The sequence below is a fragment of the Schistocerca cancellata genome, chromosome 2, assembly GCF_023864275.1.
Source record: "Schistocerca cancellata isolate TAMUIC-IGC-003103 chromosome 2, iqSchCanc2.1, whole genome shotgun sequence".
Taxonomy (NCBI): domain Eukaryota; kingdom Metazoa; phylum Arthropoda; class Insecta; order Orthoptera; family Acrididae; genus Schistocerca; species Schistocerca cancellata.
Genome location: NC_064627.1, coordinates 971058085 through 971082062, shown reverse-complemented (window position 1 = coordinate 971082062; position 23978 = coordinate 971058085). Strand labels below are relative to the sequence as shown.

Below are 23978 nucleotides of genomic sequence, written 5' to 3'. Positions count from 1 at the left end.
GTAGGTGATAATTGTTGTGAATATTATATAAAATACTGAGATGAAGTTACTGGACCTATTTTTTTCTTGCCTATGCACTTCATCAGAACGCCTTACACCAGACATTTTCGAGCCTATTCTGTCATATCCGTATGATGGTTCATCTGAAGCTCTCGTATTCTCCTTAATAACTGCCATTCTGCCCAAGTGATTTTCATTTCATTCGTTCCTGCTAGATCCTATGGTAAGTACCTAAGTACTTATTCTTAAACAATTACTCCTCTCGTATACATATGTATAAACTTCGCTTTCCAAGAAGCAGATCGCGTTGCTTGATTTAATATGTTATGGCCACGTATAGTTAAATTACTATAATTGTACTAAATAAATTATTATAACATTTCTTTCTAGTCTTGTCTATTTTTATACTTTTTCGTTAGAAATTCAAAATTTGAAATACACCGTAACAAAGAGTATAATTTCTGTACTCATATATATAATGTAGCGGTTTCATTACTAATTTAATTCGATTCTTATACAGTTTATTTGATTTTTTTCTGTAAGAATATGTTAATGCAGAATACCTATTTCTACCGAGCAAATTCCATTAATGTATAACCTTCGTTCTTTCTACTACGATACGCTAAAATTTTACCACTACAGGACCGTTGTTTATTTCTCAACCTGATATTTCAATGAAGCCACTCTATTAAGATACTGTAGTGAGATTACGTGTCAGGTATGAGATTCTGTAGCTCTTCGTGGAGGTATTTACCTAACAAAATGTGGGCATGGACTTGGATGATTTCCATGGAACATATTTAATTTTTAAAGTGTTACTATTCTGTATGAGACTACCTCATACCCTGAATGTTCATAAAATCAAAAGCAAACCGCCTTCGGGCATAAATCGCGATTTTATTTCAATGTGAGCTTCGTGAGCTCATCTTCAGGTACTTGATAAGTCTACATCAACTTTCAAATCTAGGCTAACACTCATTCTGCTAAGATTTTTTTTATTTTACTTATTTATTTATTTTGAGCCATCAGTCGTCTGGCTGATTTGATGAGGCCAGCCACGAATCCTCTCCTGTGTCAACCTCTACATCTAGGAGTAGCACCTGCAACCTTCGGCCTCAGTTATTTGCTGGATTCTCACTTATTTGCTGGATGTATTAAAATCTCTGTCTTTCTCTTCAGTTTTTCCCCTACACCTTCCTCTAGTGCCATTGAAGCTATTCCCTGATGTCTTACCGTATATCCTATCATCCAGTCCCTTCTTCTTGTCAGTGTTTTCCCTATATTCCTTCCCTCGCCACTTCTCTGGAGAACCTCGTCATTCCTTACCTTATCAGTACACCTACTTTTCTACATTCTTCTGTAGCACCACATGCCAAATGCTTCGATTCTTTTCTTTTCTGGTTTTCCCAGCGTTCATGTTTCACTACCATACAATACTGTGCACCAAACAAACGTACATTCTCAGAATTTTCTTCCTCAAATTAATAATACTAATTATTACTAATATTATTAATATATTAATTAATTTATAATTTACTACTAGTGGACTTCTCTTGGCCACGTTCGCATTTTCTTCCAGTGCTGGTCTGCTTTTTATGTTCTGTTGCCTAGGTAGCAGAATTTCTTAACTTCATCTACACTGTGATCACCAATCCTAAAGTTAGGTTTCTCGCTGTTCTCATTTCTGCTGCTTCATATTAGTTGCGTCTTTCTTCGATTTACTCCCAGTCCCTATTATGTACTCATTAAGCTGTTCATTCCTTTCAATAAATCCTGCAACTCTTCTTCACTTCCGCTGAGGATAGCAATGTCGTCAACGAATGTTATCTATGATATTCTTTCACCTTTAATTCCTCACTGATAGCCTTTCACCTTTAATTCGACTCGGAACTTCTTCCATTGCTTCTTCAATCTATAGACTGAGTAGTAGGGGCGAAAGACTACATCATGTCTTACGCTCTGTGTGATCCGAGCGCTTCGTTCTTGGTCTTCCACTCTTATTATTCCCAATTGGATCTTGCACATATTGTATATTACTCGTCTTGCTCGATAGGTTAACACTACTTTTCCCAGAAGATCCAACATCTTGCGCCATTTGACACTGCCGAACGCTTTTTCCAGATCGACAAAATGGTTCAAATGGCTCTGAGCACTATGGGACTCAACTTCTGAGGTCATTAGTCCCCGAGAACTTAGAACTACTTAAACCTAACTAACCTAAGGACATCACAAACATCCATGCCCGAGGCAGGATTCGAACCTGCGACCGTAGCGGTCTTGCGGTTCCAGACTGCAGCGCCTTTAACCGCACGGCCACTTCGGCCGGCCCAGATCGACAAATCCTTTGAACGTTTCTTGGTTTTCCTTTAGTCTCGCTTGCATTATCAACCGGAACGACAGAAGTCCTTGCCTGGTACACTTGTTGTTGTGGTCTTCAATCCAGAGACTGGTTTGATGCAGCTCTCCATGCTACTCTATCCTGTGCAAGCTTCTTCATCTCCCAGTACCTGCCGCAACCTACATCCTTCTGAAGCTGCTTAGTGTATTCATCTCTTGGTCTCCCTCTACAATTATTACCCTCTACGCTGCCTTCCAATACTAAATTGGTGATCCCTTGATGCCTCAGAACATGTCCTACCAACCGATCCCTCCTTCTAGTCAAGTTGTGCCACAAACTCCTCCCCAGTTCTATTCAGTACCTTCTCATTAGTTATGTGATCTACCCACCTAATCTTCAGCATTCTTCTGTAGCACCACACTCTTCTTGTCCAACTATTTATCGTCTGTGTTTCACTTCCATACATGGCTACACTCCATACAAATACTTTCAGAAACGACTTACTGGCACTTAAATCTATACTCGAAGTTAACAAATTTCTCTTCTTCAGAAACGCTTTCCTAGCCATTGCCAGTCTACATTTTATATCCTCTCTACTTCGACCATCATTAGTTATTTTGCATCCCAAGTAGCAAAATTCATCTACTACTTTAAGTGTCTCATTTCCTAATCTAATTCCCTCAGCATCATCCAACTTAATTCGACTACATTCCATTATCCTCGTTTTCCTTTTGTTGATGTTCATCTTATATCCTCCTTTCAAGACATTGTCCATTCTGTTCAGCTGCTCTTCCAAGTCCTTTGCTTACCTTTCCTAAAACCAAACTGATCGTTATCCATCACATCCTGAATTCTCTGTTCCACTCTGCTGTATATTATTCCTGTCAGCAACTTGGATACAGGACTGTTCTTCGGAATTGTGTGGATGATGCTTTTCCGAAAGTCAAATTGTATATCGACAGATTCATACATTCTACACACCAACATGAATACTCCTTCTATGCCCTATTCGCCCAATGATTCTAGAAATTGTGGTGAAAAGTTATCTATCCCTTCCGCCTTATTTGATTGTAAGTCTTCCAGAAATGTTTTAAATTCTGATTCTAATGCTGGATCCCTTATCTCCCCTCTATCGACGTCTGTTTCTTCTTCTATCACGTCATTAGACAAGTCCTCGCCTCATAGAGGTCTTCAGTGTATTATTTCCACCTATTCGCTTTCTCCTCTGCATTTAACAGTGGCATTCCCATTTACTCTTAATGATACCGCCCTTGCTTTTAGTTTCAGCGAAGGTTGTTTCGTTAAGACTACATAGGGGTAATGAAAAATGACGAACTGAATACAAGTTTTTGCAAAACTAAGACAACATTGATAACTTACTGTTTCCAACATTGGTTACATGATTTTGAAGTACAGATGAGCAGTCATATTTATGTACATCTATACACTATACAGTGTAGGCTGTACTGTAAACAGTAAGTAATTTTTCAATATTGTCATAGTTTTGCAATAACTTGTACACACAGTGTGTCTCTTTGTGATTACGCGTACGTTATCTTAACAGTACGGTTATTAAACTAAATTTGAAAAATGATGTGGACTTATCAAGTCTCTGAATATGAGGCCTCATGGCTCGAAATGCATCGTGCACTGAAATAAAATCTCAATTTGAGACTGAAGGCGGATTGTCTTATTTAACGAAAGTAATATTATCGCCGAAGAAACACTGACGGCAGTGGATAAAATTTAATCATCCACGTTGTATCTAATTCCCTCATTTCAACATAGCCTACACATGAATTTCCTCGCGTCTCTGTTCCTCAGTAGAAAACATCTGTCTTGACTTTATTTCTGTTCGCCTTCGATTGTTTGTCACACTTCTTCCAAAGCTCACGTATCACATTTGATTATCCTTGATTCCGTTCCCAGTTCCGATAACGTAACTTCACGTCCCAGATTTTAGCAATTTATTCGTCGTAACTAAATTATAGTAAAGCAACAAGATTTTTGTGGTTCATGGTGTGGGTTCCTGTAGTCAGGTCCTAGCTCATGAACCACGGGCAACGTATGAGTGGCCAAGTAAGTGGTCCCGACAGTCGGGATACCAGGTACTTTGGAATAAGGCTGGGCATCTCGGACATATTCTGAGCCGTGGTCACCTTGGTGCTCATACGGCAAAGACTACCAAATCCACCGGTTAGTCCCTCAACCGTTAGGGGTAAAACTCAATGGGACTCGGGGCAGGTAAGGCTAGCAACCTGCTTCCCTGGTACTTTAAATATGATGCTGGCAACAATCAGAGCAAAATGCCTCGGACCTTTGGAGGTGACGGAGTCCCACCTCTAACTGACAAACCAGGGTCTCCTAAGATACGACTTGGCAAACAAATGGTAATGAGATGGGGAGCTATTAATATCAATGGGGGCTACTCTGGGAAGAAGGTAGAGCTGGCAGAGGCTGCAAGTAAGATGGGGCTGGACGTTTTAGCTGTTAGTGACATTCGGGTAAGGGGTGAAAAAGAAGAGGAAGTGGGAGAATACAAGGTCTACCTGTCAGGAGTCAAAGCAGGAATAGCACAATTGGGTGTAGGGCTTTACATCAGGAAAGAAATGGAGCCCAGCGTAGTTGCAGTAAGGTATGTAAACGAACGACTGATGTGGATAGATTTGACAATATCTAGCAAGAAAATTAGGATTGTGTCAGTATATTCGCATTGTGAAGGGGCAGATCAAGATAAGATGGATAGTTTTTATGAGGCACTCAGTGATGTAGTTGTTAGAGTAAAAGACAAGGACGGTGCTCTGCTCATGGGTGATTTTAATGCCAGGATTGGAAATCGAACAGAAGGGTATGAAAAGGTTATGGGTAAATTTGGAGAGGATATGGAGGCCAACAGGAGCGGGAAACAACTCTTGGATTTCTGTGCCAGTATGGGCTTCGTAATCACAAACTCCTTTTTTAAACATAAGAACATTCACCGGTATACTTGGGAAGGTAGGGGAACCAGATCTGTCATTGACTATATAATAACAGATCAGGAATTCAGGAAGGCTGTGAGGGACACGCGTGTATTCAGGGGATTCTTTGATGACACTGATCATTATTTAATCTGCAGTGAAATTGGGATTGTGAGGCCGAAAGTGCAGGAGGTCAGGTCCATATGTAGGAGGATAAGAGTGGAGAAACTTCAGGATAAGGAAATCAGGCACAAGTACATAACAGCAATCTCAGAAAGGTACCAGTTAGTTGAATGTAGTCAATTACAGTCATTGGAAAAGGAATGGACAAGGTACAGGGACACAGTACTAGAAGTGGCTAAAGAATGTCTTGGAACAGTAGTGTGTAAAAGTAGGATGAAGCAAACAGCTTGCTGGAATGACACAGTCAAGGCAGCCTGTAAAAGGAAAAAGAAGGCGTATCAAAAATGGCTACATACCAGAACTCAGGAAGACAGAGAAAGTTATGTTAAAGAAAGAAACAAAGCCAAACAGATAATTGCAGCATCCAAGAAGAAATCTTGGGAAGACTTTGGAAACAGGTTGGAGACTATGGGTCAAGCTGCTGGAAAATCATTCTGGAGTGTAATTAGCAGTCTTCGAAAGGGAGGTAAGATGGAAATGACAAGTATTTTGGACAGGTCAGGAAAACTGCTGGTGAATCCTGTGGATGCCTTGGGCAGATGGAGGGAATATTTTGAAGAGTTGCTCAATGTAGGTGAAAATACGATCAGCAATGTTTCAGATTTCGAGGTAGAATGGGATAGGAATGATGGTGGAAATAGGATCACATTTGAGGAAGTGGAGAAAATGGTCAATAGAATGCAGTGCAATAAAGCAGCTGGGGTGGATGAAATTAAGTCGGAACTCATCAAATACAGCGGAATGTCAGGTCTTAAATGGCTACACAGGATAATTGAAATGGCCTGGGAGTCTGGACAGGTTCCATCAGACTGGACAAAAGCAGTAATCACACCAATCTTTAAACATGGAAACAGAAAAGAGTGTAACAACTACAGAGGTATCTCTTTAATCAGCGTTGTGGGTAAAATCTTCTCAGGTATTGTTGAAAGGAAAGTGCGAGTATTAGTTGAGGACCAATTGGATGAAAATCAGTGTGGGTTTAGGCCTCTTAGAGGTTGTCAGGACCAGATCTTTAGCTTACGGCAAATAATGGAGAAGTGTTATGAGTGGAACAGGGAATTGTATCTATGCTTTATAGATCTAGAAAAGGCATATGACCGGGTTCCTAGGAGGAAGTTATTGTCTGTTCTACGAGATTATGGAATAGGAGGCAAACTTTTGCAAGCAATTAAAGGTCTTTACATGGATAGTCAGGCAGCAGTTAGAGTTGACGGTAAATTGAGTTCATTGTTTAGAGTAGTTTCAGGGGTAAGACAAGGCTGCAACCTGTCTCCACGGTTGTTCATATTATTTATGGATCATATGTTGAAAACAATAGACTGGCTGGGTCAGATTAAGATATGTGAACACAAAATAAGCAGTCTTGCATATGCGGATGACTTAGTTGTGATGGCAGATTCGATTGAAAGTTTGCAAAGGAATATTTCAGAGCTAGATCAGAAATGTAAGTACTATGGTATGAAGATTAGCATCTCCAAAACGAAAGTAATGTCAGTGGGAAAGAAATATAAACGGACTGAGTGCCAAATAGGAGGAACAAAGTTAGAACAGGTGGACAGTTTCAAGTACTTAGGATGCATATTCTCACAGGATGGCAACATAGTGAAAGAACTGGAAGCGAGGTGTAGCAAAGCTAATGCAGTGAGCGCTCAGCTACGATCTACTCTCTTCTGCAAGAAGGAAGTCAGTACCAAGACTAAGTTATCTGTGCACCGTTCAATCTTTCGACCAACTTTGTTGTATGGGAGCGAAAGCTGGGTGTATTCAGGTTACCTTATCAACAAGGTTGAGGTTACGGATATGAAAGTAGCTAGGATGATTGCAGGTACTAGTAGATGGGAACAATGGCAGGAGGGTGTCCACAATGAGGAAATCAAAGAAAAACTGGGAATTAACTCTATAGATGTAGCAGTCAGGGCGAACAGGCTTAGATGGTGGGGTCATGTTACACGCATGGGAGGAGCAAGGTTACCCAAGAGACTCATGGATTCAGTAGTAGAGGGTAGAAGGAGTCGGGGCAGACCGAGGACAAGGTACCTGGCTTCGGTTAAGAATGATTTTGAAGTAATAGGTTTAACATCAGAAGAGGCACCAATGTTAGCACTGAATAGAGGATCATGGAGGAACTGTATAAGGGGGGCTACGCTCCAGACTGAACGCTGAAAGGCATAATCAGTCTTAAATGATGATGATGATGACGATGATGAACAAGATTTTTAGGTCCTAGTTATTGTATTTTTAGCTAAACTTCGTGATGTAACCTTACGGAGTATATGGATTTACTAAACATTTCTGTGATTGTGTTTCAGGAAAATTTTAGAATCCCTGAATAACGCTTTAAAGGAGTTAAATATTCAATTGCAGGATTTAGCAAACGGAACAGATAATGTATTCTTCTCGCCTATCAGTATACAAGTGATCCTAGCACTTGTCTTTCTGGGTGCTCGTGGAGATACAGCCAAGCAGATAGCGAGAGGTTTGCGTCTACCAGACGACAGAAACGTGACAGAGGATGGATCCAGTGCTATAATGACGCGCCTACAGGTAAATATCGTTATCAGATCCTCTGAAGTTATATTTTTGTCGAAATTGCGTGGCTATGGCAACAGTGTCTCTTTGAACTTCTGTCACTAGAGACTCGTTATCTGTATTTAAAATGTCGCTAAACACAGTTATCAATTACGTCTTATCGATATATGAATGGATCAAAGAACACTGACGGTGAATTTAATTACCTAGAGTAGCACACAAAATCTCGGTTCTCGGTTCTTTTGCCACTACCCGCCGCATTTCACGGGTTTTGCTTGGTTAAACAAAGTGATTGCTTCTGCGGAAGTGATAAGGTGGCTATAGTAGTTACTTAACGGCGTAGCTGTACTCCGTCATCAATCGTTGTGCAAATTGTACCGCAATCAGGTGGTGCTGGGGGTGACAGATGACGATGGTTTGATTTGGTCATGGTAATATATAAACAAAAAAGTGTTTACAGCATTTAATGCAATATTTGCTACTCTTGTGTGCCAAAAGTTGAAGACGTCGTCTCTGCTATTTCTGACGTGTTCTGACATACTGTTTTTGTTTTTCCATCGAAATCCAATGAAATCACCCGCAGGAAATACATTCTGAATGTTTCAGAACCGCCTAATTAGTCACTCATTAAGTAGCTGAACAATTAATTTAACAAAGTCAAATTCTGTACCGAACCAGTATTTAAAAGCTAGAGTACCACAAAAAGGGTGCAATATTCTGGAAAATACACCAAGGCTGTTAGACTTTGAAATTGAGAAAGCTTTAAAGAAAACAATGGTTCACTTATTACCGGCTGCCAGAAAGTCAGTCCGAAACGGTAAAAAGCGCCTTTTCTGTTTTAAACGGTACAGACACTTCATTTGATAAAAGGCGAACTTTTCGTTTGAATACGACAATGCTTGAGCAGATAAAATAATTTCGCCTGTGCAACTTAAAGAAGACACTGCATATGGTTGCCTGTGACTGGTACAATTATAGTAACAGATGGAGGGAAAACTGGACGAAAATAGTATTGCGCTGACAATAGATCAGCATGTACTAGTGGTATAATTCCATTATAGAGAAAGCAATAAAAGAGTTGGTGAGTAATATTTTCCAATGAATTACTAAGTGGTTCTCAGAAAATGGACTCTCTCTAAATTTTGATAAAACGTCAATTCCGTTCTTTAGAACAAACAGTCATAGCAACAATTGATGTAGTACTTCAGCACGAGTCAGTAAATAGGGTAGATAGCTCCAAATTTTTTGGGGTACTTACTGATGAAAACTTGAACTGGAACAAGTACATTATTAAACTTCTAAAACAGTTATGTCCAGCTACTGTTTCTCTTCTTACAACTGATAATCTTGTCAACAAACATATCAAACTCCTGACATATTTTGCACATTTCCACTCAGTAATGTCGTACGGAATAATTTTCTGAGGAACTCACAACTTAGAAAGTATTGATTACACAAAAGCCAGCAGGAAGAATAAAATGTGAAGTTCAACCACGGGCGTCATGTAGGTACCTTTTCAAGGAGCTAGACATTTAAAATGCGCCGTCGCAATACATATACTCGCTACTGAAATTCGAAATAAATAATCCATCACAATTTGAGAAGAACAGTGGTCTACATACCTACAGTACTAGATGGGAAAATTACCTTTATTACCCTTTATTAAAGCTATCAGTAATCCAGAAAGGAGTTCAATATGCAGTAAAAAAATTTATCGTTTGCCCAATAAGATAAAATATCTGACAGGTAGCGAAGCACGTTATAAATCTAGTTTAAAACCGTTTCTCCTGGGTAACTTCTATTCCATTCATGAATTTTTACTTCAAATCTGGTAGCCCGTAATGAAAAATAGAAAAATAAATACATTTTGAGTATAGTTGCATGAGTAGGAATAAAAAATAGTAATGTGTTCATTAATGTTAACAGTAATCGTGCATACATATCCTGTAAATTGACTCGTTCCACGTCATTTCGATGAAAGAATCGTTCAAATTATTTGTAGAACATGTAACTAATTAGCTATTTAATTATCATGCGCTGTGGAAGTAAACAACGTGACACATTGTCTTCAAACTTCGATTTTATTCCATTTAAGCTTTTTTCCTTTACATCAGGCTTGCCACGACGAAAACACTGTCATACGATATAAATGAGAAATGTAATGCTTCGTCTCGACCCTTATTAAGCAAAAATAAAAATTATGGCTAATACCATTTAGTACTTCAGCTTTTAACAATTGTTACTTTTTTTTGTATTTCAGGAAAACAATGACGTGCTGCTTAGCATAGCTAACAGAATATTTATTAAAAATGGTTTTGACGTTAAGGAAGAATTTAACAATTCCGCTGTTAAACTGAAGGCTGGAGCAGAAGTAGTGGATTTTTCACAAGAAGAACAAGCACGGAAAATAATAAATGACTGGGTAGAAAGTAAGACAAATCAGAAGATAAAAAATCTAATCCCTCCTGGTAAGTAATTTTTCTCATCCAGTCACTATTCACACTTAGCATGACACTGAAAAAAAATTCAGTTTTCTTTAGCTTTGTTCTACATCTACATCTACATCCATACTCCGCAAGCCACCTGACCGTGTGTGGCGGAGGGTAGCTTGAGTACTCCCTTCTATTCCAGTCTCGTATTGTTCGTGGAAAGAAAGACATTACAAGTTCAAACAAAGGGGAGAACAAAACATTTAAAATTCTTAGTTGAGGCAGTGTTGAATGAAAATTAGAACAACCACAGAATTGATACATAGGTGCTGGACAAATCTTAAGTCTTAATAACTTGTGAATTTAACAAAACCAAACAGATAAAAAAATTACTTTTGTATTTTAAGGAATAATATGTTAGCAGTGGGCCTCAAACCGGTTTAGAACAACAGTGCAATTGGAATGTCCCTGCAATAAGCAGTTGATCTGCTGCACTATTGTTGATCTTTTAATATTACGAACACCAACTGTATTCCCGTTTATTTGGAGAAGATGTACACGGATTTCTACACGGGTACGGGCAGCTTTCAAGAACGCCCCACAAGGGAAGAAATGATAACTATAAAAAAAATAAAGAAAACTCTCCCTGTTATATACATTTGTTAACATCTCCCTTCTTTCCCTTCTTCCTTTCTTAGTTTAGGTAGAACTGCTGGGATAGGCGTAGTTAGAGGCCAGCGCCTGAAGTTGTTCATAGGGTTTGTTTTTAGGGTCAGAGTGGTGGTAACTTCTTTATGGGTTCCTGTATAACCAGGAAAGCGAGGAAAGAAAAAAGTGTTAAGCGATTAGTTTCAAAGCGCGAGGTCAATGGATCGAATTTTCCTGCCTACATTTCTTCGTTAGGCTACGTAGTAACGATATGACCCAGTAAGTTGGCTGACTGCGAAATCGTTTTTCACTTAGTTAAACACTCCATCAATAACTATTCCGCAGGTTAAAAAAAAACTCGGCAATAGTCCAAAAGACTAATTGTCGGTAAATTCATATTTTAGCTCTAACGTCCTAGATTTTTCCATTGTAAATTAAGTGCGAAAGGGTGTACTTGTGTGTGTGTGTGTGTGTGTGTGTGTGTGTGTGTGTGTGAGGAGGGGGGCAGTATGTTTCTGTTCTACATACACTTTTACACTTTCCTTCTGACACACTTTGGCTGTGTAACATGACTAAATTAGCAATTAACAACCCCTCAATCAAACTTACTCCATCAGCACTGCAGTAATCCACACTATCAGTAACCGCTCTTTAACTGTCTGCATCCTGTATGACACGACTCCTAAACATATGAAATATAGTAATACACCGGGTTCATAGTTTTCATCTTCTATTTGTAATACATACAACATGTCAGCAGATAGTAGTGTTCCCACCTCCACATAATGAAATTTATAGGTGTTTTGCTGGACTTTACCACGCGAAACGAGCCTTAATGATTTGGCCTAGAATCCTACTTCATGACAAACGAAGCCTGCATATAAGTTCAACAGTACTACGTAATATCTATGTCATCTTTGTTAACAATCCCCTACCACTTGCTTATATGTGTAAAATTTAAAAAAAAGAACTGTAGGCTGACAGAATTCCCGCCAGTCGACGTAACTTCAGAATGGCGGTAGTGTCACATATGCTCCTTATAGTCTAAAGAGCCAAGATGATAGCACTTGTGAGTTGTAAACTCCTAGCCCACTTACTCTACTTTGTGTGTACTATGTCGTGGATACCCCAAGGCCAAGGGTAGAGTGCACCAGCAACAACAAGCAACTTTCATATGCTTTTTGTATGCACACACCAGAACCCGTACTAACGGAGGAAATTTAGTGGCATACGTTTATCAAAGTATCTGCTCCGATGTCTTTAAAGCGCAAACAATTCATTCCACCGGGCAGCTGTACAGAAGAATAGAAGTAACAAACGAGTTAATTCCGATCACGTTTTAATGTTGGAAGATACCACTTTTCTTTTCAAATAGAACTGAGACAAAATTTCGACAAAGAACTATGAGCAATTTAGACTTCGGTACAAACGCATACAAATTAGTATAATAAGATCAGCCATATGCTGCGAGACGTAATACTTTCCATCTCATCTATCTTAGCCTAGAGTACTGCTGTGCGGTATGGTAACCTTGCCAGATACCTATTAAGAGAAGCACACAACCGATTCACACTCTCCATCCCCTCCTAACTCATGCTTACGCATTCTCTATAGTAACCGTCCCCACGTACATTATATTATCCTATCACAAGAAGTGTACAAATTTGTGTAATCAACTTCTACGTTAAATAACTAAAATTACAGACTGGCAAACAATAGTCTGCATTAGAACTCCCCCCCCCCCCCCCCCCCCCCCCGTCAAACGCAACTTACACTATGCAAAAAATGCTTTACGAACCATGGTGCGCATTAGAACACTCACATGTAATATTGACCAGTTCCACTTTGTAGCAAGAGTGCATTTGCCTATTTAAAAATTAGTAGTAATGTATAATGATAAATGTTACACATTTAGTCATATGATAACGACAATATGACAACGACAGGCACTCACAAGGCTGCCAGATACCGCCATCGGGCAGCTCTGTCGATTCAGCGGCGGCGGAGCTAACCTTCCACACAGTAAAGATGTGATATGAACGGCATTCGTGCTGACGGCAGCTTTAGCCGTATCTCCATCACTCTATCATTTTCCTACACAATCAGTCAATTTATGTCGAAAGCAGGCAGTGTGTTTCCCACTACTGCCACTGCCAGACAAAATAACCGAAAAAATCGTAAAAATTATGATCAGTGGAAACCCACCAACTGCAGATTACTTAGAACAGTCAGACGTCAAAAGAGGAGATGGGAGATATGATGCTGCGAGAAGAATTTGACAGAGCAGTGAAAGACCTATGTCGAAACAAGGCCCCGGGAGTAGACAACATACCGTCAGACATACTGGTAACCTTGGGAGAGCCAGCCACGACAAAACTCTTCCATCTGGTGTGAAAGATACATGAGACAGGCGAAATACCCTCAGACCTTAAGAAGGATGTCGTACTTCTACTTCCAAAGAAAGTAGGTGCTGACAAGTGTGAATCTTACCCGAATATCAGTTTAATAACTCAAGGTAGGATACGGACTAGGTATTAAAATCCATGGAGAAGAAATAAAAACTTTGAGGTTCACCGATGACATTGTAATTCTGTCAGAGACAGCAAAGGACCTGGAAGAGCAGTTGAACGGAATGGACAATGTCTTGAAAGGAGGATATAAGATGAACATCAGTAAAAGTAAAACAGGAATAATGGAATGTAGTTGAATTAAATTGTGTGATGCTGCCGGAATTAGATTAGGAAATGAGACACTTAAAATACTAAAGGAGTTTTGCTATTTTGGGAGCAAAATAAATGATGATGGTCGAATTAGAGAGGATATAAAATGTAGACTGGCAATGGCAAGGAAAGCGTTTCTGAAGAAGAGAAATTTGTTAACATCGAGTATAGATTTAAGTGTCAGGAAGTGGTTTCTGAAAGTATTTGTATGGACTGTAGCCATGTATGGAAGTGAAACGTGGACGATAAATAGTTTGAACAAGAAGAGAATAGAAGCTTTCGAAATGTGGTGCTACAGAAGAATGCTGAAGATTAGATGGGTAGACCACATAACTAATCAGGAGGTATTGAATAGAAATGGAGAGAAGAGAAATTTGTGGCACAAGAAGGGATCGGTTGGTAGGGCATATTCTGAGGCATCAAGGGATCACCAATTTAGTATCGGAAGGCAGCGTGGAGGGTAAAAATCGTAGAAGGAGACCAAGGGATGAGTACACTTAACAGATTCAGAAGGATGTAGGTTCCAGTAGGTCTTGGGCGATGAAGAAGCTTGCACAGGATAGAGTAGCATGGAGAGCTGCATCAAACCAGTCTCTGGACTGAAGACCAGAACAACAACAACAAGTCAAGGTTGAAAATACTGACACAGGTTCTCTACCGAAGAACGGAAAAACTCGTAGAAGAAGACCTCGGGCAAAATAAATTTGGATTCCAGAGAAATGTAGGAGCACACGGGGCAAATTGACCTACGACTTCCGTTAGAAGATATGTTGAGGAAAGGTAAAAGTACGATGGCAGTTATAAGACTCGAGGGGAATGAAAGGGAAGCAGTGGTTGAGAAGAGAGTGAGACAGGCTTGTAGCCTATCCACGATGTTATTCAGTGTATACACTGAACAAGCAGTAAAAGAATTAAAGTCCAAGGAAAAGAAATAAAATCTTTGAGGTTCGCCGATGACATTGTAATTTTGGCAGTGACAGCAAAGGGCTTGGAAGAGCAGTTGAACGGAATGGACAGTGTCTTGAAACGTGGATATAACATGAATATCAGGAAAAGCAAAATAATGATAGTGGAATGTAGTGGAATTAAATCAGATGATGCTAAGGTAATTAGATTACAAAACGAGACACTTAATGTGGTGATGAGTTTTGCTATTTTGGCAGTAAAATAGCTGATGATGGCCGAAGTAGAGAGGATATAAAATGTAGATTGGCAATGGGAAGAAAAGCGTTTGTGAAGAAGAGAAATTTGTTGGCATCGAACATAGATTTAAGTGCTAGGAACATGGGAAACAGTCTAGATAAGAAGAAAATAGAAGTTTTAGAATTGTGCAGCTATAAAAGCATGCTAAAGGTTAAATGGGGAGATCACACACCTAAAGAAGAGGTGCTTAACAGAACTGAGCAGAAAAGAAATTTCTGGCACAACCTGACTAGAAGGAGGGATCGGTTGAGAGCACACATTCTGAGACATCAAGGGATCACCAAATTAGTATTGTAGGGAAGAGTGGGAGGTAAAAATCGTAGAGGGAGACCAAGAGATGAATACAGTAAGCAGATTCAGAAGAATGTTGGATGCAATAGTTACTCTGATATTAAGAGGCTTGCACAGAATAGAGTAGCCTGGAGAGCTGCATCAAACCAGTCATTACAAAAGACCACATCAACAACAAGAAGCTGTTTAAAAGGAAGTAATCAGATGTGTCTATACTGATTTGGAAGTAATGTCACCCGACGTTCGCGTCATCAAATTAACTTGTCACCTAGAACGGCGTATAACTCGTTATAAAATGCAGGCCAGTGTCCTGACGTTGGACTCTTCAGTCCTTCTGCAGTAATTTTGACATGTATAGCACGCAGTGTGGAGTAAGTCCATGCATTCCAGCAGTGAAACAATGTTTCCAGTGTTTACGTTACAGGATATGTCGCAATATCGTTGGTGTCTATGAGGCGATCAACACTCTAAAGCCGTCGACACACGGACCGTGCTGTCGAACGTTAACGTTGAGCGTGCTGCTGAACGCTTAGGAACGATGCGACTTGTGCATACGGTACGTGGGCCCCAAAGTGGTGTACGCGATCGCAACGCACTCCAGCGGCAGTTGTTTCTAGTAGTTCGTAAATCACACTATTTACTCAACGGGCGTGCGTAAAATTCCCACGTTAGCTCTATTAAAACGCACATTTTCTCCATCGTCCACGAAAGGGAAAGTACCATGTCCAATCAATAAGGACACAGGCTTATAACAGTTGCATTACAAACAGCGAGGTACAAGTTAGAATACTTCTCTGCATACGATGAACATTATTCCATCATTCCCACATTTTAGTAAAACTCCAGGGTCAGGCTTACTTGATCACTGTTCCTACCCAGTAGCAGAATCCTTGCAACATGTGAATTACGAAGCGTAAAAGAAAAAGGAACAAAATAACTTTATACAAGTAGCGCAACCTGTCCTGTAGATTAAGCCAATCGAACAAAGTCACCCCTCAAAAAAAGGTGAACTTATATTTACATAACATCAAATATTATAGCGTATACTTATATTAAACTAATAATAAAGTATCAGAACCTAATAATGCGAATGTTAGGGGAAAAAAATTTTGTAGTGTTAAGACGCGAACCACCGCCCCAACAAAAAGAGCTTCTTCGACAGAGACGCTAACCATTACGCTAAACCCCTTACACTCTTGGGGTACTTAATCATATTGTATTATGGCTTGCTAAAACCGTTAATCGTAGATAATTATGTTACTGATTGAAATTTAATTATAACAAATTGTACCAAGAACAATGCGTTTTTGGTGGATCTTCAGTGCGTCGCTGCCTTCAAATAGCCTACTCTCATAATACGCAAGTTACAATAATTCTTTTGCCACGAATACGATGTTCCTCACAAGTTTATTGGAATGAATCACACAACTAACAACGGGTATTTCTGTGATTCCCAATTTGCTGGTGCTCAGAAACGGCATATATTCATATAGGTTTGAAATGAACGCCAATATGGCGCCTCACAACTCTGTACTGATGAGAGACGGCGTGCGTGTGACGTTGTGGCGTTGTGCCATCTCATTGGTCAACGCTCAGACGCACGCTCAGAATATCTGACATGCCAGATATTGCTCTGCACGTTCGGAAAGACTCCCGAACGTGCTATTCCACGCTATGACGTCAGATACTCGGCACGCTCAACGCTCAACGTTAGAATGCACGGTCCGTGTGCCGACGGCTTAAGGAATAGTGCCCCAAAGCTAGTATCACTTATATACGATACGGTTATGGGCACGAAGTCACGGTCAAATGATGTTGTTCGGGGTTCAGTGATATTTTGGGCTGAAAGCTGTGAATTTAATGCTTAACTGGACAGAAGAAATACGAAGTTAACGAAATACAAGGTCACCTTAAGTAAAATCGTCGACTGATGATCAACTAATACAGTTTAACGTCATTTAACATTTTACAGCGGAGTAATAGCTCCGTTATTTCAAATAAAGGAAGTTTAGTAAGACAGCTTTAACAGTGCTGCAGCAATATGGGGTACTTCGATCCAGCGGAATAGACAATTTTTGGTCAAAAGCTCCAATACAGATAGAGCTAACCGAGATGATGTAAGTGGAGGAGGAGTAGCATTTCTGACAAGAGACAATCTAATCCCTCACTAGATAGCCTTAAATTTAGATAATTTGTCACTCCAAGCTTCGGTTTCTAGGACTGAATTGGGCAATATTTGAGGTGAGTTGCATGTTAAGAAAAAGCGCAAATATGTTCGCATGCCAAAATTTTTGGGTAAATTTTTAAAGGTACCGAGGAACGTAAAAGGAGGGAGCTGGTATATGACTTTTCAGTCAGGCTCTTCTAAAGTAAACAGGAACATATTAAAATTTTTGTGCTCCGATAAGAATATTTTTCCGCTGGTTTAAATATTACCGAACTCTTGCATAACCTCACAGCTAAATATCGTAGATAGATGCTGTGATCCCCCCCCCCCCCCAATCCCAACTGTCACCCGAGGCAAAAAATAACAAGTCGAAATAACATTTTTACTGGGTATGCAAACTCGTAACTTATTTCGTTACAGGTTATTTTAGCCTTCGTTCAGTGGTTGGAATAAGGAACTGTAGTACGATGTTTCTCAGTGGAACGATGTCGGGATGGATTCCAACATCAGGACGTCCGGCCGGGGATTTGAACTCCACCTGACGAATGCGGAGTCCATTCTGATAACCACCGTAAGGTATTTGATCTGTTTGACAATGAGGTAACTAAGACGTAACCCTCACCTTTGGACTCTCTGGCTGGGTAACGGAAATCGTTACGTCAGTAAATATATTACTGGAAAGTTATTTTTCAGACAATATCGCAGACACTGCAACAGTTGTCATTTACGTGAGGAAATATATTTGTATTGTAGTCATATGAGAGAGAAAAACGCGCATGAGTAGCGTAAACCATAACCACATCACCTAAATTACCGTTGACGTTGCAGTTAATTATAAAGTAAAAAATCTTACTGATCTTTCTTCTGAAAGTTTTCGACAAGCAATTAGCGTGACGTATTTACAACGGTGCATGGTTGAGTACTGGCGTTCTGCTTGCACCAGGGAACGAAATAAATATCGGATTAGTAATCTTAGTGCAATATCACTTTCATAAGCAGGCGAATTCTATTTCAGGTGTTCTGAGTCAGCTGACCCAGATGGTGTTGGTGAATGCCATTTACTTCAAGGGTGATTGGCTAAAGACTTTTAATAAAGAGTTAACCATATCAACACCATTTCATGTTGCCCCAGGATCAACAAAAGATGTGGACATGATGAATATTAAGGAACAGTTCAAATACTCTGACGTACCTCAACTGGAATCTCAGGTTCTGCTTCTCCCGTACAAGGTATGGTACTAAACATTTACCTGTAATAACTATTCGCTAAATTACAAGGTTTAGAATACTATTACAAAGGAACAGATCTTCTATGAGTTCCTATCACTAGTTATGATCCTTTCACGTGTGAGACACGGATGACAAAATTGCTCTTCCGGAAATAAATGTAAGGTCATTGTTGCATTATTGGTGAAAAGCAAAAACAGAAACTACGGAAGTGGAAAAATTAACCTCGTTTTGATATCATAAAGTCTACACTCCGTCTCATAGTTTAATTTTTCCCATCTCTATTTTGCTAATTGAATGTATTATCTTAAGTGTGTGTTATCTAAAAGGCGTTCCCGCTTCTGTACCTTGTGTGGAATTGTGAGCTTTCGACGGCGCAGAATTAGTGTGGAATTGTGACCTTCATACAGAGCAGAATACTTGTGAGCCAAGTAACATTTGAAATTCGCTAATTTTCTTTTTCATGCAACAGGGGGAGAGGGTGAATATGATGATAATACTACCGAGACAGCAAAACGGCCTTCCGAATCTTGAGAAGAAACTTGTCAACATAAACCTTCAAGAAATTCTATCCGGAATGAGCAAACGGGAGGTGGTTGTGTTTTTACCAAAATTCAGATTGGAGTATGAAAAGGAGCTTTCAGCAACGTTACAAGCAGTAAGTGAATACAAAAGTAATTTAAATTACTAACAGTATTTAGATGACTCGAGTAGTTACATGAAGCAAACGTTCAAAGCTATGTCGACACTAACCTGTAACTTCCTAATAGAATACCTGCATAAAGTGTTTATTTGTTTATTTAAACTTGAAGCCTACATCCACAGTTATTATTTACTGAATGTATTCCAGTATTCCAGTGTCTGTCTTCTCTACAGATTTTACCCTCTACAGCTTCCTCTTTTAGCATGGAAATTATTCCCGAATATCGTATCATCCTGTCCCTTCTTCTTGTCAACGTTTTCCATGTACTCCTTTACTCTTCGATACTGCGCAGAACCCCCTCATTCCTTATCAATCCACGTAATTTTCAACATTTAGTCTATAGCACCACATCTCAAATGCTTCGATTCTCTTCTGTACCGGTTTTCCCACCGTCCATGTTTCACTACTATACAATGTTGTGTTCCAAACATAAATTCTCAGAAAGTTCTTCCTCAAATTGAAGCTTATGTTTGAAATTAGTAGATTTCTCTTGGACAGGAATTTCCTTTTCGGCAGCACGTCTGCTCCTGATGTCCTTCGTCTCCGTCAGTCATTATAACCAAGTAGTGGAATTCCTTAACTTCACCTACATCGTGACTATCAAGCTGATGTTAAGTTTCTCGCTGTCCTAATTTCTGCTGCTTCTCTTTACTTTTCTCTTTCTTCGATTTACTGTCACTCCATACTCTGTACTCAATGGACTGTTCATTCCGTTCAGCAGATCATGTAAATCCTTGTTAACTTTCACTGTGGATAGCAATGTCGTCAGCGAATCGAATCGTTGATATCCTTTCACCGGGAATTTTAATTCCACTCCTGAACCATGTTTTATTTCCATCATTCTTTGTCCGATGTATAGATTGCACAGTAGGGACGAAAGGCTACCTCCTTCACATACCCCCTTTTTAATGCGAGCTCTTCGTTCTTGGTCATCCAGTCTTATTATTCCCCCATGGTTACTGTACACGTTGTATATTACCCGTCTCTCCCTATAGCTTACTCCTACTTTCCTCATGATTTCGAACATCTTGCACCACTTGACGCTGTCAAATACTTTTAGCAGGTCGACAAATAATATGACCGCATCTTGAGTTTTCTTTACTCTTGCTTCCATTATCAACCGCAACATCAGAAGTGCCTCTGTGGTATATTCATCTAACCTGAAGCAAAACTGGTCATCATCTGATTATCAGTTTTCTTTCCAGTTCTTCTGCATATTATTCTTATCAGAAACTTGGCTGCGTGAGCTGTTATGCTGATTGTGCGCGACTTTCCGTTCGTGACAGCTCTTGAAATCTTCGGAACTTTATTGAAGATATTTTTTCCGAAAGTCAGATGGTACATCACCAGACTCATACATTTGACACTACAAAGTGAATAGTCGTGTTGTTGCCATTTTCCCCAATGATTTTGGAAATTCTGATGGTACGTTATGTACGTTATCTATCCATTCAGCCGTATTAAATCTTAAGTATTCGAAAGCTCTTTTACTTTCTGATTCAAATACTGGATCCCCTAGCTTCTCTAAATCTACTACTGTCTCTTCAGACAAATTTTCCCCCTCACAGAGGCCTTCAATCTACTCTTTCCATCTGGGCATAACGTTGAAAAGCGATATGAGGTGGAACTAGGATGTGAAAACTCTGGTAGGAAAGCCAGACGGTCGATTTCGGGTTATTGGGAGAATTTTAGGAACCGGTGGCTTACTTGTGAAGGAGACAGCATGTAGGAAGCTGATGCGACCTATTCTTGAGTTCTGCTTGAGTGTTTGGAATACGTACCAGTTCGGACTGAAGGAAGACATCGAAGCAATTCAGAGGCGGGTGGTTAGATTTGTTACCGGTAGGTTCGAACAACATGTAAGTGATACGGAGATGCTTCCTTAACTCAAATGGGAATCCCTGGAGGCAAGGCGACGTTCTTTTCTATTGAGAAAATTTAGAGAACCGGCTTTTGAAGCTGACTGCCGAGTGATTCTACTGCCGTCAACATAAATCGCGTGTAAGGACCACGGCGATAGGAGACGAGAAATTAGGGCTCATGCGGAGGCGTACAGACAGTCGTTTCTCCCTCGCTCTGTTTTCGAATGGAACAAGAAGGGAAGTGACTAGTAAAGGTACGGGGTACCCTCCGCCCCACACCTTAGGGTGGCTTGTGGAGTATCTATGTACATGTAGATGTAGATGTACGAGGGTATTTCGGAAAGTAAAGATACACCGTACGCCAGAGGAACAGAAGAGTTTTGGCGAGCAAGTTGGCAACACGGGTGTTAACCTTGAACCGGTAGCTTTCTCCTCGCGGTCGTTCGGTAGTTGAACGTTACTTCTGGTTGGAGTAGGTCGTGTTTAAAATGTCTGCGCCGATTCAGAATCCCTCCAAATGCGAAGTGCGCTCTGCCATACGTTTTCTTCATGCAAAAGGTCAGCAACCAGCGGATATTCACAAAGAAATTGTTTCTGTTTGTGGGAACATTATGAATCGACAAAATTTAACGAAATGTTGTCGTCATTTCTCTGAAGGTAGGACCGATGTTCATGACGAACAAAGAACAGGTCGGCGATCTGTGGTCTCTGATGCCCTTCTTCGGAGAACGGAGGAAGCAATTCGTGCGAATAGACGTCTCACATTGAAAAAATTGCATCAGATCATACCGGACGTGTCAATGACAACTCTTTATGACGTTGTGACTGTGAAGTTAGGGTACAGGAAATTGTGTGCGCGCTGGGTTCCAAAACTGTTAACGGAAGACCACAAAAAGAAAACGATGGGCTTTGCACTCGACTTCCTCACATGCTATGCTGAAGCAGGTGATGAGTTCTTTGATCACATTGTGACAGGTGACGAGACGTGGGTTTATCACGATACACCTAAATCCAAGCAACAGTCAGTGCAATGGCGCCATTCGAATTCACCAAAAGCCAAGAAATGCAAAACGTCGATTTCAGCGAAGAAAATCATGGCTTCTGTTTTTTGGGACGGACAACGCATTCTTCTGTTGGAATTTATGCCTCCTGGAACGACGATTAATGATGCTGCATATTGCCAGACTTTGAAACGTCTTCGAAGGGCAATTCAAAACAAACGCAGGGGAATGCTGACAAGTGGAGTCCGCTTGCTTCATGACAACGTTCGGCCTCACACAGCGCTCGTAACCGAAGCACTACTCAAACAATTCAAGTGGGACGTATTGGCCATCCGCCATACAGCCCGGACCTTGCGCCCACCGACTTCCACGTCTTCCGTTACCTGAAGTCACATCTTGGTGGAAAATCATTCCACGACGATGAAGAGATCAAAGTTGAAGTTGAAATGTGGTTCCGACAACAGGTGGCTACCTTCTGTGACTGAGAGATACAAAAGCTTGTGCACCGACTTAACATATGTTTGGATAACGGGGGTGATTATGTCGAAAAATAACAAATAATCCAGTTAATAAGATGTAACTGACGTTTTCTAAATAAATGTTCTATTTAAGGACTGCCAGCCATAGTATCTTTACTTTTCGAAATGCCCTCGTAAATGTAGATCCGCTCTCTCCTTTGAATTTAAAAGTGGAAATCCGTTGCACTCTTAATGTTACCACCCTTTATTTTAATTGCATCGAAGGCTTTTTTTAACTTTCTGTATGCTGAGTCAGTCCCTCCGAAAATCATTTCTTTTTAGATTTCTTCACCTTTCCTGTTTGTTTCATCCCTCAGCGACTTGTATTTCTGTATTCCATAATTTCTTTGTACTCACTTCTTTCATTGATCAGATGAACTACTTCTTCTGTTGTTAGTGGTTTCTTCGAAGTTACCTTCTTTGTACCTATGTTTTTCGTTCCAAATTCTGTGATTGCCCTTTTTAAACATATCAGCTGCACTGCCTACTAAGCCATTCCTTACTGCAGTACCTATAGCCTTAGAGAACATCAAACGCATCTTTTCATTCCTTAGTATTACCGTAAGCACTTCTTTGCATAGTGATTCTTCATGAGTAATCTCTTAAATTTCTGCCTACTCTTCACCACTACTACACTGTGATCTGTGTCTGTATCTGCTCCCGGATACACCTTACGGTCCAATATCTGATTTTGGAATCCTTGTATGACCACGATGTAAAGTAACTGAAGTCTTTCCGTATCTCTCGGCTTTTTCCAGGTGTATTTCCTCCTCTTGTGATTCTTGAACAGAGAGTTCGCAGTTACAAGCTGAAATTTATTCCAGAACTCAATTAGCCTTTCTTCTCTCTCATTCCTAGTACCAAACCCATATTCTCCAGTAACCCTTTCTTCTAATCCTTCCCCTGCAACCGCATTCCAGTCGCCCAAGACTACTAGATTTACGTCTCCCTTTACGTATAGAATTGCCTGTTCAATATCCTCGTATACTTTCTCTATCTCCTTATCTTCAGTTGGCGACGTTGGCATGTAGACCTAAACTACCGTTGTTGGTGCTGGTTTGCTGTCGTTTCTGGCGAGATAAACTACCACTAAACTCTTCACCATAACACACTGTCTGCCATTCCTTCCATAACTGCCCACGTCACGTTGGGCCGACTCCACTGTAGCTTGAATGGATTTTTAAGTTTGTTTTATATGCCCG

The 23978-nt window shown here is 40.2% G+C and overlaps 1 protein-coding gene across 1 annotated transcript in view; it reads left to right on the top strand.

The window, feature by feature from the left end:
• Nucleotides 1–23978, top strand: part of LOC126162931 (serpin B6-like) — a 98814-nt gene that overhangs the window by 55566 nt on the left and 19270 nt on the right. The window contains exons 3-6 of the mRNA XM_049919754.1: nt 7843–8022; nt 10268–10475; nt 18481–18695; nt 19165–19350. Of these exons, the coding sequence (XP_049775711.1) occupies nt 7843–8022; nt 10268–10475; nt 18481–18695; nt 19165–19350 (789 nt within the window). The remainder of the gene's footprint in view (nt 1–7842; nt 8023–10267; nt 10476–18480; nt 18696–19164; nt 19351–23978) is intronic.